The following is a 17512-nucleotide window of genomic DNA, read 5'->3' on the forward strand; positions in this document are numbered from 1 at the left end:
TTGAAATGAAATTGCCCTCACACTTGCACGTGGCGCGTGCCACCCCTGCACCGCACACTATTCGATTGCCCGTTCGATTCTCTACACGATGCTGTTTTCCCCGTGCCGATCGGGCGCACGGCTACCGAGATATTGCACGGGGAACGGACCCGTGTCGGGCAAATTTAGCCATTTTCGCCCGTTTTTGCCAGCCGATTTATACATGTAAAGTCTATGACGCGAATTTGCACTTTTTGGGCACGCGCCACGCGCTCGCTATCGATCCGATCGAGCCGAGACCGCTCAAAGGCACGTTGTCCATCCTTGTTCTATACCTTGCGCAAATTTCAGCGCGGTAGGTGCAACGGTGTGACCTGTAACCCGCGCTACGTAGCACCATGTCGCGACCTTCGTAATAGACAGAAACTACGCCTTCCTCAAATAGTAATATAGACAAGGGTTACCCGCGTGCTCCGCAACGCGAAGGGGGGATTTTTTGACCCGTGGGTATTGGGTTGGTCTGTGTCGATTTGGTTGGTAGATATCCATTTCGTTCGATTGTTTTTTGACGGCCAATCATTTTGTAAGAAAACAAAAAGATACATCGCATCGAGGTGCCCGTGTCATATTATCATGCGTTCTACTTTAGAATGATTCGAAAACTGGCGTGAAGTCTTTTGAGGGCCATCGATGAATTTCGCTAAAAATGACATTGTAATGGTTTGGAACATTTACATTTTTAAGGATACTGTTGCTAATCATGCAAAAATGAAGAGTGAATATTGGACAGAATTGAATGCTCTATCCAATGGTACCATATTCAATTGCCAAAGGTATCAGGTTATGCAGCAAACCCCGTGTGATTAATAAAGTGACACAAAATTGACAAACACCATTTTCTCCTGTGATTTGCACCACCTTGATTTGGATCAATCAGCTTTTCACAATTTTTATATGAGAGGCGTTACCTTTCTCTTGCAAATAGGCGTTGATTCAACTCGCTCCATTTAACGGTCACCTAAAAATAAAATTAATTCCAAAATCCCTCAAAAACCGCAATTTTTCAAATAAAAGTGCCCTCTCCGGTGCACATGGCGCGTGCTATCCTCTGCATTGCACACCATTCAATAGCCCGTTCAATTCTGTGCACGATGCTGTTTTCCCCATGCCGGTCGGACCCCTGGTCACCAAGATATTGCACGGGAACTGGACCCGTGTCGGCCAAAATTAGCCGTTTTCGCCCGATTTCGCACGCCGATTTATACATGTAAAGTCTATGACGCGAATTTGCACTTTTTGAGCACGCACCACGCGCTCCCTATCAATCCGATCGAGCTGAGACCCCTCAAAGGCACGTCGCGCATCCTTGATCTATAAGTTGTGCAAATTTCAGCGCGCTAGGTGCAACAGTCTGGCCTGTAGTCCACGCAAAGCACCACCAAGTCGGGACCTCGGTAACGGACAGACGCACCCTCCTCAAATAGTATAGTAGATGCTTGCTTATTATTATCAAATGAAGTCGAGCCAAAATACAAAACAGCACGCGCCTTTCAATAAAGTTCTGCAGCCTAACCTGGATATGAAAATAGCTAGAGCGCCACAAACACTCAATTTAGAAATACATTTAGGTACACTAATAAACCCATAGGCGATACCGTTCCTAACGCGCATCGGGGCGCAGACTGCATCCCCGCCGTCAAAAGAACTCTGAGGCCGATCAAAGAATAATGTGTGTTTTCACACCTACTGAATCGCAATTCCAACGAAACCCTGACTTTCCCGTAATGAACCACTGGCTCTCCTGTTGATGTGGACATAGTCAAAAGAAGACGATGACGTATGCATGCATGCATGTATGTATGCATGTATACGGCGTGTGCCCGTGCATGTGTGGCTGTTGCAGTATCGCCGACCGGTGTGCCCTATAAGTGCAAGCTGCACTTACGTAAGTGCCAGCCATCCACTCAGGCCACGAACACATTCTCTAGCGGTCATATTGTGACCTGTTTCTTGTCAGACCAGCGCAAAGCAGGCGCGCCAAGAGTTGACGGTTCGCACTCGCATGAGCGCTGCGAACCTAAACACGCAGTTAGATTTGGAACGTGTCGCGTCATTGATCTCGAGTTAACCAATCGGAAGTTTAAGTACCTATACCTACCATTCTCCGAACACGTCATGCTCAATGCCCTTAGTGTTGATAATCCGATCCTCAATTAGCACAGCAACGAGCACAAAATTCTTGAAACACACGTCATGCTCATTGCTCATATTTTAGAAATAGATTTATTTTCGGTATCATTGCTCATAGTATTGAGAATCGGTTTCTCCTGTCTTACATTGAACGAAAGTATCGAGCCTGGCCTGAGCCTTGCCTGGCAACAAATGCTTCCGATGACAAGTGAATGTCCGGCTCGACTGAAAAATGGATTAGTGCCAAGTCATAAGGTTTGAATGGGATATTTAAGCTTGATTGTACAAAATGCAACGTCAGGAACATATAGGAAGGTCATAAGATAGCCAGCGCTCCAGCAACACCCATGCAGTATACCACGTCAGTCGTCACTCACCATTTCTGGAATTCGTTACTGACGAGCAGACGATGAGCCGCCAATGCCATCATCTCCCTGTTGTGGTCGACACCATGTCACACGTTCGGCGTCGTCACCGTCGACGGGGTTCTACCCTGACCCCAGGCGGGGGCCTCGCAATGGCCGGCCGGCGGCGGTCGTCGTGCTGAGCTGAATAGCCATCTCGACGCCATCGACACGACCTGTTGGCTAGGTGAGCTCCCAGTACCGGCTGCAGAGAGCTGGAAGCACCGATCCACGTGCCTTGTAACATGTCTGGGGGCGTGCCGTTTGTTGAGAGGGTGTCGGCCAGCACGTGACTGATCTGAGATGGACCTTGGACCGTGGACGGGGCGGATAGAGCGACGCCCCCGCCGGTACCCTCGGTCGGTGGAGTGGCGGCGCTGGCTACGCCAGTTGCATCAGCCGCATGGATGCGCCGACCGCCACACCCCCGGCGTCACGGCACGACGGTGATGTAAGCTGAACGCAATAGTGCAGCGTCACGGGTGACGTGCACCCCCGCCGCTGATCACACAGTGACTGCGGTGAACGGGTGAGGACAGTCAATAACGCTGATCCATCAGCTAACAACTAGATCGAGCGTCGGTGTCAGCAAACGCCGCCGTAGTCGGGCTGTGCTGATAGAATTGTTCAAATCCAATGCATTTTGTAAGTTTCGACATATAAATAAGCATAAGAATGTTATATGAAGGTGCATATTCAATATTGTACCTATAACTTTAACATTCTAATTTAACCCTCGCCGGACCTATTGGTTTTCTACATACGCGCCGGCCGAGGGGGGGGGGCGGGTACGACCCCCCCCCCTCGCCGTTTCGCCCCTGGTGGAGCTAGCGCGTCGCGGAAAAAACGAGCGTGTGCGCCGTTACGAGACGCAGAGATTGGTACCCGATTTTATGGTCCTAGGTCAACCGGTGACCTCTGAGGTCAGGTCAAGTGCCCCAGGGTACGGTTCGGTTTTTGGTGAATAACTTCGCAAAAAACGGCCGCAGAGCGCCGATTTTGGCAGCATCGTGTTCGCCTCGCTCAGGCGCGTCGAATGATATACTTTTTGTCCGGGTCAGGTCAACTTGGGGTGTTGACCTCAGGTCAAGGTCAGGTCAGCACCCCCAGGTCACGAAGTTGGTCGAAAGAGGTCATGTCGCATATCATGCGATTCGGCAGGCCTTCCTGAGTCCATTGGTGCCTTTCCCGACTCGCTAGCTCAATTTGATCAAGAGTTATTGACGAAAAACTAATTTGACCTTGATGACGTCATAAATGACGTCACGCAAGGTCAACATTGCAAAAGTGACGCATCTAACCTTGCAAGGAGTGCATCAAATCACGATTCTGTGTGCTTGAGATAGTTGGAGATCGTTCCCGGCGCCAGAATAGCAGTTTGAATTTTTCCCCATTGACTTATAATGGTGAGGTCACGAAAATGACCTGACCTCATATGACCTTTAGGAAAAATCCGAGATATACAAGTTGTGGGACTCATAATGGATACTAGATCCTGCAAGTTTCATTTCCCTGTGACATCTCCTCTGGCAGTGAGGGCGTTGCGAACTTGCGACATCTGAAGACCGTGCAGAGGTTCTTTTATGACGTCATAGGTCAGTGACCTGACCTGACCCAAAAATGCGGTTGGTGTCAAAAGATCCGGCTTGGATCAAAGGTCAGGTATGCCAAGTTTCAGCTCTCTATCGCCAGCGTGTTCGGAGCTATCGCGAAAAAACCCTATGGGGGGGGGGCGGCACCCGCCCCCCCCCCCTCGGCCGGCGAGGGTTAATATTAAACGTGAAGGCACATAGGTGGAATGTGGATGAATGCTAAATAAGCCAATATGCCGTATGTGCTTATGGTGGTTAGTGGAATAGAGCACGATATCAAGTGCAATAAGTAAACTCTAGATCTCGAACGCGACAAATGCTCACATTAGGTTCAGTCACACTCAAAGGCGAAGTGCTACTGCATCATGATTCGAGAGTAAATATTAGTTGTCAGTCGAGGAAACGTTTGAAACAATGACGAAAGCAACACACAAAGGCAGAACCGAAGCACACATTTCATATACAATGGTGTTTTACCATGTCCTGTACGAGAGAGCTATAGGTAAATATAGTACCCGATAGAATTGAAGTGATTTGGCTATCTATTTTGCATGCAACGGATTATATTATTTTTTGTGAATGAGTCCCTTCCTAAGTTATAACTACAATAGTACAGGTATATTTTGTTTTATATGAACTTTTGGCCCCGACCCGAGTCTTGTTCACATCAATACCAAAGCACGAGAATAGAACTCAGTAGGTTAGTTTGAAGTTTTGAACAGCTGCTGAGTCTGCACAGCATATATTGCATAATACATTTTAAATAAAGTTTCATATTTGTTTACCTTGTGTACGTCACGATGATTTATGATGTTATGGCATACATCCGGATCGTTGTGACGGCTAGACCATCAGCAAGCTCATGGCCAAGTTAATTCGGCGCTCACAACACATTTACTTAATTCTTTTAAAGGTAGTGTGCCAGCTTTCCTGGACCGTATGGAGTTAATGGCCCAGATAAGGAGAACCGGATTTTTAGAACTTATCCATACCTTCAAAACTCATGGAAACGTCTTAAATTCTTCAAATTTTGAGTACCCCAGTGCGAAATTCGCCCCGACGGGTTGTCGGTCGTACCCCAACCACATTTCACACCACTATGAACAATAAATGCACACACTGAAATCGCTATTACCGATATGCTCATCCAATCAACTTTCGATAAACCCGTTCATCATCAGCTCGTGCGGTTTCGAACACGCCTGTTAGGTGGTGCGGTAGACCGCGCCCAAAGCCAGGGCCCCGGTAACGTGAGGTAGCCGAGTCAGGGCAGCGTGCGCTGATCCAAGCCGGAGCCGCGCGTCCTCCCGGTGTCATGTGATAGCCCGGGGCTGCCCGCGGGGATGCGGTAGACCGCGCCCAAAGCTGCGGCCCCGGCTTGGGTCAGCGCACGCTGCCCCGACTCGGCTACCTCACGTTACCGGGGCCCTGGCTTTGGGCGCGGCTTCTGCTCATACTTTGTGGTGCGGTGGTGGTGCGTCGGGCTGCGCGCTCTGACTTCGGCCAAGAAAAATGCGTCAGCTGATCATTGTCATTTCTGCCACTTGCGTGTGGTGAAATGGGGTCATAACTTATGAGACGGCTTTTTCATATCAATTATTTTACATAAAATCATATTTCAAACCATAAATAATGTTCGACAGCCAAATAAAAGAAACAATACCAATACAGGCTTACAGTTTAAGGCTCGACATTGTGTTGTCTACGATTAGACAGCTGATAACTCATTCCCGTACGTCGTATGGTCGTAACACTATAATGACCTTTGCTTATTGTCACATGTGCGCCGCATTCGCGATTGTTGCCGACGCCTGTTTGCAGGTGAGCCCACTACAGTTGTTATACATATCGAAAAACCGATAAACTTTTAGGCGAAAAAGGCACTATTCCAGGCCCATTTTTGATTTTTTTTGCGATATTAGGTAAAAACAGAAGCTTCTTATCCTAGGAAAAATAAAATGGGAAATCTTTCAAAGGTGGCACACTACCTTTAAGCATCCGGCTCCCGGGTATGCGTCTCAGTTTAGCGATGACGTAAAGTGGTTCGTAGGGTCTCGGCTCTATGTATGTGTCAGTCCTGGGGAAGAAAGGCTATCCATTGTCCACCTTCCCGACTCCACTGCATGTGCCAACCGAGACACCATTCATCTCAATGGGATACCTACTCATGGAGCAGGCGGGGGGAGAGTCTATCAGCTCCTTCCGAGCTCACAGCATGTGACAGCCGGGGCACGAGGACCCATTCATCCCATGGTAATGGTGCAGCTCATGGAGCAGCTCGTGGGACAGCCGGGGAGGGGGTCGTTCCACCCACCCTTCCGGTCTCACGTCATGTGCTCGATCAGCGGCGCCGACCCGCCGACCCGCCGGGCTGCCGGGCCGGGCCGGGCCGGGCCGGGCCGGGCGGCTGGGCCGCACACGCAACTGAGCGCTGGTGAGCGACGGACGCGCCGGGGCGAGCGGCAGGAACGCATCGAGTGGTGGGACAGGACGGCAACAGGAGAAGTGAACAAGAGTAGGACAACAGGAGCAGGAGTGATCAAGGACGGGACGACAGCAGGAGAGGACACCTGACGGGACAAAAGGACAGGTGAGCTCGGGACGGGACAACTGTGAGGTGTGATGACAGTGGTGGGGGGAGACTCCATTAAGAGATTTAGTTGGTACGGGCCTATGGGGTCCTTGTAAAGACGGGTGAAGAGGAACAGCTTTGGCTCGAAGGCAGCGCCAACAGGCCACACTTAATTATAGCCGCTTCGAGCCTGTCATCGGTCATGTATGATCATTCGTCGATGCTTATGCATTCTACCATCGCATTATTTGCTTTTATTTTTTATCCTTGTACGCAATGAAATGTTTGTTCTGTGACTTAACTGGGAGAGGATCAGAGTGAGTTGTGAACAGCAGTACCTATCCAAGTCGCTTCAGCATTTACAAGTACAGAAGCGATTGCAAGGATGAATAATCTGCCCTCAGAGAAAACAGTCGCAGCCAGTTGAATTCAGATAGCTCATAACAGAATGGATCACGTCTGGCTATTCGCCGTGTGGACACGTCAAACTTTGCCTTCTAAATTAACTAAATAACCCGACTCCTCCTATATGAGACGTCGGGAGCCTGTCTTTCGCAACTATCTTCGGTGCAACGATTGACTTTACAGTGGTTATCCGTTCGTTTATTGCGGCTTAATTATGTTTGGGGAACATGTATTTGACGAAAACGTGTCACACATTCCTGTGGCGATCACATGCCTAACTGACGACCGTTAGAAGATTTCACAGAACCTCTGAGCTGACGTCATGCTTTGAATGTTTATGCCTGCAATGCCTACTCTCCTCAAAATTCACTGTCGTTCTCCTACTGCCCGTTTATCTAGTAGGAAATGGCATTGCTCACAGAGACAAACATCTGTATAGGCGGTACCGTGCGCACACGCGCACCGTGTTGATTTTTCGCGTGCTGTTTGGAGTTGGAGCAAGGAGTTGGAGCATCCATCCGGTGCTGGAGTCATGCCTCTGCCAAAACTAATGCAATATAACCGAGTCACCCGGCCCGAATGGGCGCAATGAATGCCGTCTTGGCCGCAATGTCCCAGGCGTCTGGAGTCCTGGCGGTCTATCTCAGTCACTGTGGGTTCATTGTGGAGGACTGCGGCTGCAGGCACCAGACGACCGCTGTCATGTCGTCAATTGAGACTCGTTACAGCTGCGAGCTGCGCTGACAAACGACAGCAAGGGTGAGCTCATCACTCGCCAGCATGTCAGCAGGTTAGAAGAAGTTGAGACCCGTGTTGAAGGCCTCGCCCAAGCTTTCTTCAGCTTTTAACCGAAAACTCTGCATTTGGAGTTTAATCGTGCTGTTGTTTGGCGCTGTCAAACAACTCTTGAAAGGTCGATTGGCTGTTCCGGCGGCATGCATATCACACATAAGATGTTTTTCTGCCGGGATTTATCAGATCTAGCTAGTTATCATCGGCACTAAGTGTTTTGATAGCGGAAAGACGTAAGTCATGCGCGGGTAGGACAGCATTCAGATAAAGTCTAAAGCACCTGACTCATGCACGTAGCCCCAAACGGCTCGCTATTTTTCTTCACGCTGTAACTGCTTATAAGTTATAACTGCATGTGACTGCTTTAAATTATACAACACACCTAAGAAACTAGTTGCAACAAAAATCGATCTGGGTATCCGAATGGGTTTTCTACGATGCGAATTGCGAATTACACCGCCGTGAGATTTGAGAATGGCATTTAGACACAAAAGTGGCCGTACGATGTCCTACAGGCAGGCGGGACGGTCCCAAAATAGAAATGCGGTTCCGACTTTGAAGTCGGAACAGATGTCAGACAGCAAATCCCTCCCCGACCCGGTCCTAATCGGGTCTGTCACGGTCCTTCCCTCGGGGTCAGCCGGGGGCTGTCCTGATGGGACGGAAGGGAGCGGATGGGGTCAGACGGTCGAAAACAGGCAGAGAGTGGCGCCGGCGTGTAAGGCAAGAGCCGAGCTTCACAAAGATAAGGCAAAAATGACTCAAAATTCAATTAGGTGTGTAGGTAACCTGAAGTTAACATTAGCCAGGTTATCAAACGTATTTCGGATGTGTGGTAGGCAACGGAAATTAGCTAAACCCTTCGCATGTGATTTCATTCAGCCTACTATTCATATGTAAGCTTTGACCGTTTCCGTTTTCCGTGCAGGCATCTATTATGGAGAACTCTGAGATCGACTACATCCGCTCGGTGTGGCAGCTAGTGTTGGCAGATAAACTGCACCACGGCGTGGAACTCTTCGTCAGGTGAGCCGTTGGCGTCCTGTATTTTTACTGCCTAAGGGGGGATAGAAAGTGTCCGTACACCCACTGCGAGATGGTGGTCGTTTGTGGTGAAGGCTACCCGGATCCGTGTGTTGGCAGGCCCAACCGCTGGATGAACCACTGTCATAGGCACTAAGGCACATAGCCAGGTAGCAAGTTTCAGACGAAGTTCGGGTTTAGCTCGCCAAACGCAGCGTGTATCGGACTGGCTATAATTGATGCGTCAGACGTTCGCCTGAAAATCATGCCGTTTATCCATAGCTTCCTGATCTGATCGGCCGGCAAAACTCAGAATTTGACTACCAATGAACCTACTTGGTGTTGGTTTGGCCTCGAAATCCTGTCAATTCAAGATTCTGCGACTCAACTTTAACATACACATAAAGTATTGTGGTGTCACATGAGTATGACCTGCCCACTGCCCGATGCCATTCTGGTGGCCGGTTCAGCAGCGTAGTGTTTCTCGCGACTGCTGTCAGGTGGCGCTGGCAGTGCTGAGCTGCGGGGCGGTACGTAACTAATAGTTCGTTCTGCTGGTGTCAGGGGGCGCTGACGATAGGCTCTGATTTGCGAGGTGGAGGTGGTCCGTGGTACCCAACTCACAGTTCGTCTTGCTGACGTTTGGGGGCGCTGGCTGGTCTAACTTGCAGTTGCAGGGCGGACGTAAGTCGTAAGACGTAACTCATAGCCCGTTCTTGCTGATGTGTGGTGGCGCTGGGTAGTAGGTGGTGGTAACAACTGATAGGGGCACTCTTGCATAATGCATACCAATATACATTATGCAATATGCATAGTTATTGACCCGATTCGATGTGTTTGCGAGCTCTTAAGGCACTCAACGAAACGGAAGACGATATACGAGCAGCGTGCTACCGACTGTAGCAGCTCCTGCTTGCCCATCCACACCCGTCCGTCGTTCCATCCTCAGGACATTCAAATCCTTCTCCTCCACGCCGCAACCCTCAGTCCGGGCTGGACAGGCAGCTTTACCTCATGCGGGCTGCTCCCTTGGAGCGGCACCGCTGCTCCCGAGGGAGCGCACCCCGTACCCGGGTGCAGTGAGTGCCTTGGGGGCTGCAGGCGGCCTGTCCTCTGGACGGGCTCAGCCCCGGCGACTCACTAGGGTGCCTGCTCAGACCTATGTCTCTCCCTAATTTCTATCACCCTTTCGGCTCTGCAATCAGCAATGGTCTTAAATTTAATGAACCGAAAGGGCCTAACCCAACAAAAAAAATTTTGAACCACGCGGTCAAATGGCAGCGTAACTCGTCTCGTACTTTTATTGACGTCATATTTACAGCGTCTTTTTCAGGCCTCTGGACATGCCCTTTATTTTTCATCCACGTGTGTCCCGGTCTCTTGGGCTAAGCAAATTATCATCAGTAACCGGTCATGAAGCAACTCAAATCGGATGGTACTAATCTTCAAAGCCCAAAGGTGGACTGACCGTTATAGCGCAGCTAAGTGATCTGTCCAACGGGACCAGCTGCCCCGCAGCGGCGGACCAGCTGGTCGTCAATCCGTCTCCCTTATTTCAAACCATGACCATTGAATATTGACCATTGATCACGAAATGGTCTTGTTAGACCGAAAATGTCAAACCTACAACAGAACAGAGACTAGCAGCGAAAGCGACATTTACCAGTGAAATAATGCTATCAAATTTACGCAAACCCAACATGGAATGGCTATTTCTTGAAAGCGCATAACAGACTAAAATGGCGGGTTCATAACGAAAATGAATCAAATTAAACAGATAGATCGACGGGCTGTAATGTGACATCTCCCGGTCAGTTCAATCCTTGGATCAAATTTTCAGGAAGACGTTTTAAATTCAAATTCCACATTATTCTGTCTGATACTATCGGTGGGAGTGCTTTACCAGCACTTTGACGCTTTTATTTTTATATTTTTATTTAAATTTTGAGGATTTCTGGACCTGCGCTCAAAAATTCACGTTGCCAGATCAATGTCAGATTATAACCATTAGACGAACCTTGCAAAAAGAATCGTGATGCATGTGGAATTACTTCAATACACATAGCAAAAAAATGTATAAATGCAGCAAAGACCTTCCGTTAATCGCCACTATAAATCGTCATTTATCATAAATCAATAATCGTTAATCGTTAAATCGTTATCAAATAAAAATTAGACACATTAATTGCCCAATAATTAAGACACAATGGGCAATTAATGTGTCTAATTTTAACTTGATACATAACGATTTAACCATTTACGATTATCGTCGATTTACGATAAATGACGTTTTATAACGATTAACCTATGTCTTTGTCGATTGTCTTTGCTGCCTTTATACAGTCAACCTGTCTATTTTCATACAGAAATAAAAATTGAGTAGATCGGCATTAACCACTTGAACCAGGAAAAACGGCTATCAATGCTGAATCTGAAAACCTTTTCCGCTTTCTAATAATTCATTTAGTAAACATGCTCACATTTCTAGGTATGAATTCAACTCTAGATAAATTAAGTCTCGCCCGGCCAGGGGCCTCTGAGGCTTTTCGCCGATGGCGCGTGTTGCGCCGCCAAAGTCGGCATTCTCTGGAGCATTAGTTTGGCAAATTTCCTCAAAATTTCAAGTCCCGGTGATGGCTCAGGTTAGGCCATGTAAGCTAAGGTTAGGTTAGGGTACTAGATAACAAAAATGGACACAGCCGTGGTAAAACTGAAATAATTTAGCGGAATGAAATAACTTCATCTTTCGCAAATGCCTAAAAGGATCCTCGTGGCAACGTCAAATCTCTACGGGTATACACTTTCTGGACATCTCAAGTCCCTGTGACCTTAGATCAGGTCGGTCACGAAAACTGTTACCTGTCAGGTTAACACCGGATTCAAACTTATCATATGTACAGGTTTTTTACATTTATATCCCTCCCCCCCCCCCCCCTCCACAGGGTCACAAAAGCACAGTGATGCAAATGGGGTTCACGAGTGGCCATAATTCATAAACACCGAAAAGGTCCAAATTTCAAGTTCACCTAATCGAATTAATCGTAATATGGCCAGTTAGGCAAATATTTGGGGTGTCTGAAAAAATATGATTTTCATTTTTTTGTCGAAACCGGCCTCGTGTATGATTGTCAGAAGTCGTGACATTTTCTATGTCGTAAAATGACTGTCAGATACTCGCAAGTTCAAACGCCGCTTGCGTGTGTTCATTTCATAGAAATGGCAAACATTATGAATGGCAATGATCCCCAAAGCCTGCTGCTTCTAATGCCGGAATCTCTTTTGGTTTGGCGTTGATCTAACTATTTGTCATCATGTTGCAATCGCGGTTTTTACAACAAAATATTTGCTTTCGTTTCACCTACAGTAGTTCACACTTCACACAGTGTGTGCCCGTTAGTCCACCATACCATATCGTTCCCTAATCATTTCTGAGCCGTTCTGTGAAAGAATTAAGGCGCTAGCACAGGGCTGGCCGGCGCTACTAAAGTTTTCGTCCGTTGCGGTCGGGTGCCGCGGCACGGTGGGCGACCCGGGCGTCCGCGCCGCGGGCGGGCGGCCTCAGCGTGGGTTCGTCGGTGCATACCCCTGCTGTTCCTAAACGAAGCGTCCTAGCGCCTCGGGACAAAAATCAACGGATTGCTCTTGGCAAGATCTCGCGAATGAGCATGTGACTTTTGACTTAAGGTCAATATTTGATCTACTTATAGCAGGTAAAGTCAAACATCTGCAAATCCGCGGTGAAAGCAAACCGCCCACCCACCGCCCACCGCGACACCCGACCGCGCCGGGCAAAAACTTCAATAGCGCCGGTCTGCCCTGTGCTACCGCCTTAATTCTTTCACGGTGCGGCTCAGAAATGATTGGGGAAGGCTGAGGCATAGTGGACTAACGGGCACACACTGTGTAAACCGCTGTAGGTGAAACGAAAGCAAATGATTTTAAGTAAAAAACTTCGATTGCAGCATGATGACAGATGGTTAGATCACCGCCAAATCAAAAGAGATACGGCTTTTTGTGACCCAGCATTGGAAGCAGCACGCTTCAGGGATCATTGCCATGCATATTTTTTCAATTTGTATGAAATGAACGCACGCTAGCGGCGTTTGAACTTGCAAGTACCTGGCAGTTATTTTACGACATAGAAAATGTCACGACTTCTGATAATGATACACGAGGCCGGTTTTGACAAAAACATGAAGGCTATATGTTTGCAGATGCCCCAAACATTTCTTTGGTTGGCCATATCGCGATTTACTCGGTTTGGTTAACTTTACGTTTTGGTATTTATAGCCACTCGTGAGCCCCATTTGCATCACTGTGCAAAGGTTCAAGCGATCATATGGGTCCACTTACCTTATACTCGTATGTATGTATCTGGTGTTTTAAGTGCTATTTGAGCCAATCGCCAGGGGGTCGTTTCCCCTGGCCGATCGTGTTATGGAAAAGGACTTGGTAGGGCGAGGATTGATAAGAAATTATTGCGTTGGAGCTGGAAATTGATAGGTAGGGGAGAGTGGGGTAAGATGCCCAGGGTGGGAAAGACGCCCCACCCCCTCTAGCGGCAAAAGAAAGAATCGAACCTGGAAATTAATGTTCTTAGCGTGAAGTGGAAGACTGCCTTGGTAACTGCACAAAAATTTGCGAAGCTCAGTTGGGCAACGGCTGGCTGGTGATTGCATGTTTTTTATTTGCTTCTTTCGAAAAATATGTTGGTGTCAAAACATTGTAAATATCAAAGAAGGTGAACAATTTCTATGTCTCTTGCTATGGTCGTGATACATTAATTTTTGCGTGTACTGTGTCCCAAACAGTTTGCTTCAGGGTATAGTTTTATGGCTAACAAATTGTACTGATTTAATGTTAATTCGGTACCTTGGGGTAAGATGCCCCCTGCCCTGATGGGGAAAGACGCCCCCCTAAATCCGTAGGCTGGCCTTCAAGGAACCAGTCAAATCATTTATTACATACTTGTGATGAGAGACAAAAGCCGATCTGGGACTATTGAGAGTCCAGTACGGTCGGGTGCTCCCCATGCCGGTCTCTCGGCACACACAGCGACTTTTTGGGCGGCATCTGACTCTGAGAGCCCTCACGACGGCCTCTGTGGGCCCCATTATTGGCTCCAAGGCCCCTCACGACATCCTTTGAAGGCTCCCATGTTGGCTCCACGGGCCGCGCTGGCATCTGAGGTCCCCACGATGGGCTCGAGGGCCCTCAAGCATCATGGAGACCTGTAAGAGCCCCACAGCGGTCTCCGAACGCCACCACGGAGGCTTGTTTGGCCGCGCTGAACTATGATGGCCCTGACGATGACCTCTGAAGCCCCTTACGACTACTTTTGAGGGCCCTTACGATGACGTTTAGTGTCTATTGCAGGTTCGAAGGGACTACTGATTCGTTCAGGCGATTCACGTGCCCATTTATGTCACTTATAGTGCAGGGGGGCATCTTCCCCAACGCCAGGGGGCGTCTTTCCCACCCTGTGGGGTAAGATGCCCCGTTTCACTTCTTCAGGAAAATGCTTAATAGCATAAAAGCTATCACATTTCAGACGCGAAAGTGTGTTATTTTTTGGGGGAAAATGATGTCGGCTTCCGTTGAAACTCCAAGTTTTTGCTTTCCGATCGTCATTTTCGTATAATATATGAGATTGTAAAACCCTGGGCATCTTACCCCACTCTCCCCTACTTACTTCTGCATGTCGGGTAGGCTAAGATGAAAACGCGAACTTATTACACTAGTCCTCGACTGGGGGTGATGGGTCGGGCGGCTGCGCTAGTATCTGGAAACGCCTGCATCTAGACTATTTCCTGTTCCAAACGATAAGCACGATAAATATTATGAGTGATATGTATGCGTATTACGTATGAGCACATAAACGGTGCTGTCAAAACCACATCTGATATCGGACGATCCATGCCGAGACAGCCGCGAAGGACAAGCTGTCACGCACCTACTTACGGCTGTCCTCTCCATAGATAGAAAAATGTGACTGTGAGCGGCGAGCATGAGCCAGTGATCATGTCAAGGTCTTTAGTCTTAGTGCGGAGTTTTACGGTAATTCTGTCCGAGATTAGATGGTCGGCTGGGCTGGATAACGTTTGTAAAGAGAGTGATATGATGCGGCATTTAGCAGGGATTTAGATCCGGGCATTATGGAGCGAATACAACATGAAAGCCGGTTGAAGTCAGCGTCAAGGCCAACGGAATCAGAATGAAAGTTGAAATGTGTTGAAATGTCGTCAGCGGTCACAAAATAGGCTTAGTTGGGCTGAATAAGGTCAGGCAGCTCAGAGTATCTAACACGAATAAAATGTATGCCAAAAACGCACAGAGTGCTTTGCGCATAAACGTTTGCATGAACGCAGAACGTATCTAACCCTCGCATATCCTTTAATTCACTTCGCTTGCTAAACACTAATTGTACATTCGAATTAGTCAAGGTCAGTCTTTTACTGACACGTGTACCACGAGATCATTTGGGCCTCATAAGCCAAAGCTCGTGATGGCCATCATATTATTATTGTCAAGCAGAACTTACACACCACATTCGCGTTCTGCGGTTAGATTCGTGATGTCCTCAGAGGGAAAGCAGCTTTATTGAATTAAAGGATACAGTATCGCTGAAAGTAAGTTATAGTCAGTTTGTTGGCAGCAAAAAAAAAACTGACTCGAATCGTTAGAAGGTACGGCTTGATTTAATGCAGTAAGGTGTCTACTGTCTTTGCAACCGTTCATTTCTATACGCGGTTATTGTTAATTGCATAGAGTACACTGCATGAAATTTCCGCTGGCACTGAGGCGTCACGGTGACTGCCAATGGCATAACAATGATGGGCGTGAACGATCGGTGAGGGCTGCTGTTTGACTCGACAGTGACCCGACAGCCACCCGGCGTTGACCCGACAGTGACCCAAGTGCCAGTGTTGAGCCGTTATTGATTCAACAGTAACCTGGAGTGGTGATGACCCGACAGGGACACGGTGTTGAGCCGACAGTGGTCCACAGCGGTCTGGCGTTGACCCGACAGTGACCCAGTGTTGACCCGATTGTCCGACAGTGACCCGACAGGGATCGGACACAGTGGTTGGTTAGTCGGAAGTGGAGAGGATGTGACCCGACAGTGCCACCCGACAGGTGACCCGGTGTTGTGTTGACCCTACAGACGACCTGATGGTGACCTGGTGTTGACCCAACAGTGACCCGACAGCGATCGTCATATACTGTCCGGCTGTGACTCGGGCGCCGGGCGGTGACCCAGAAATTACCCGCTGGTGACCCGGCAATGACCAGTCAGGTTGAGGTGACTAAATTGTCCAGTTTCCCATCCAGTGACCCTCCACCCCTCTACCCCCCCCCCCCCCGTCTCAGACTGTTCGACCGGTATCCGGAGACCAAATCGAAGTTTGCTCGGCTGAGCAGCAGCTGCCCGGACCCGGAGACGATGCGCCGTTCGGCGCGGCTGCGCGCGCACGCCGGCAGGGTCGTCACCTCGCTCTCCTCCATCATCGAGATCATTGACGACATGGAGATGGTGGACGAGAACGTCTACCTGCTCGGCGAGAGCCACAACCGCAGGAAGGTCACCAATGCGGACTTTCAGGTGTGTTAAACCTTTGGGTGAACCCATGCCTATGTAGCTATTTACATACGTCTTCGAACTAGCAAGTGCATATAACTTTTTTCTGGAAGGCAATAAATCGCACTGATTCGAACCCAAAAGCACATTTTGAATATATCCTTCATTTTTCCCCATTTCTCTCTTGTTTTTCAGTCATGGTTTGACGCTTTTCACTCCAACTTTCCCTCGTAGTTAATTCAAAAAATCAACCATGCTTGTATTATAAGCTTTTATGATGCTTTTCTTAAGTATATGTTTCCTAACCTCATCATTTGTAATTTGCAGAAATTTACTGACGTTCTACTGAGTTACCTGTCGGATACGCTGCCGGAAGACGTCTACCCGCCGGCAGCGGCAGACGCCTTCACCAAAATGATGGGCGTCTTCAATAAGAAAATGAGCCAGCACCTGGACGAGTAACACTGCAGTGTCTCTTTGTATTTTGTCGCATGTATCGCACGGCGCCGGCGGTGCACTCAGGATCGCCGAGTTGGCAATCCACCGCCCGCAGCGCAGCCGACCGTCCTCAACGCTCTGGCTCGGGCACTCAGTACGAGAACTAAACACCGGGTGACGCCCCTCAACCCGCCGGGCAGGTGCCCCAAACGAGTACCTACTGCGATCAGTCGCGGGGGGGCCGACCCTCCCTGTGAGAATGTGTGAGCGCGTGTGTTGATATGTGCTGGCCGAGCCTGTTCGGCCGGTTGGCCAGTGATCATCATTTGTTGCATGCCTTGCTCGCCACGAGCGCACATCTCCACATAGCGCTAATTGGAAATGCATCCATCGCACGCATGAATATATTTGAAGCACACGTTTCCCATGTCTTTTGAAATCGCTTTTGATTGAGCCATGATAATGGTTTGATCGAAATAGTTTCAGGCAAAGCAAGTGAAGGGATGAGTGATCATCCTAGGATCTGAAGTCTGAACAA

General features: G+C 48.6%; 1 protein-coding gene across 1 annotated transcript; it reads left to right on the top strand.

The window, feature by feature from the left end:
* Positions 1 to 6515: 6515 nt before the first annotated feature.
* LOC122370552 (globin D, coelomic-like) lies at positions 6516 to 17396 on the top strand. The gene is made up of 4 exons (XM_043346231.1): positions 6516 to 6755; positions 8863 to 8960; positions 16329 to 16560; positions 16864 to 17396. The coding sequence occupies exons 2-4, from the start codon at positions 8872 to 8874 to the stop codon at positions 16996 to 16998; spliced, it is 456 nt and encodes a 151-aa protein (XP_043202166.1). The 5' UTR covers positions 6516 to 6755; positions 8863 to 8871; the 3' UTR covers positions 16999 to 17396.
* Positions 17397 to 17512: the final 116 nt, after the last annotated feature.

The sequence above is a fragment of the Amphibalanus amphitrite genome, unplaced genomic scaffold (genome assembly GCF_019059575.1).
Source record: "Amphibalanus amphitrite isolate SeventyFive unplaced genomic scaffold, NRLGWU_Aamphi_draft 001144F_arrow, whole genome shotgun sequence".
Classification (NCBI taxonomy): Eukaryota; Metazoa; Arthropoda; class Thecostraca; order Balanomorpha; family Balanidae; genus Amphibalanus; species Amphibalanus amphitrite.

Coding starts and splice junctions, on each gene's coding strand:
- LOC122370552 (XM_043346231.1), top strand. CDS start 8,872: ATGGAGAACTCTGAGATCGACTACATCCGCTCGGTGTGGCAGCTAGTG. Junction 8,961..16,328: donor GGCGTGGAACTCTTCGTCAG/GTGAGCCGTTGG, acceptor CCCCCGTCTCAG/ACTGTTCGACCGGTATCCGG. Junction 16,561..16,863: donor TCACCAATGCGGACTTTCAG/GTGTGTTAAACC, acceptor TGTAATTTGCAG/AAATTTACTGACGTTCTACT.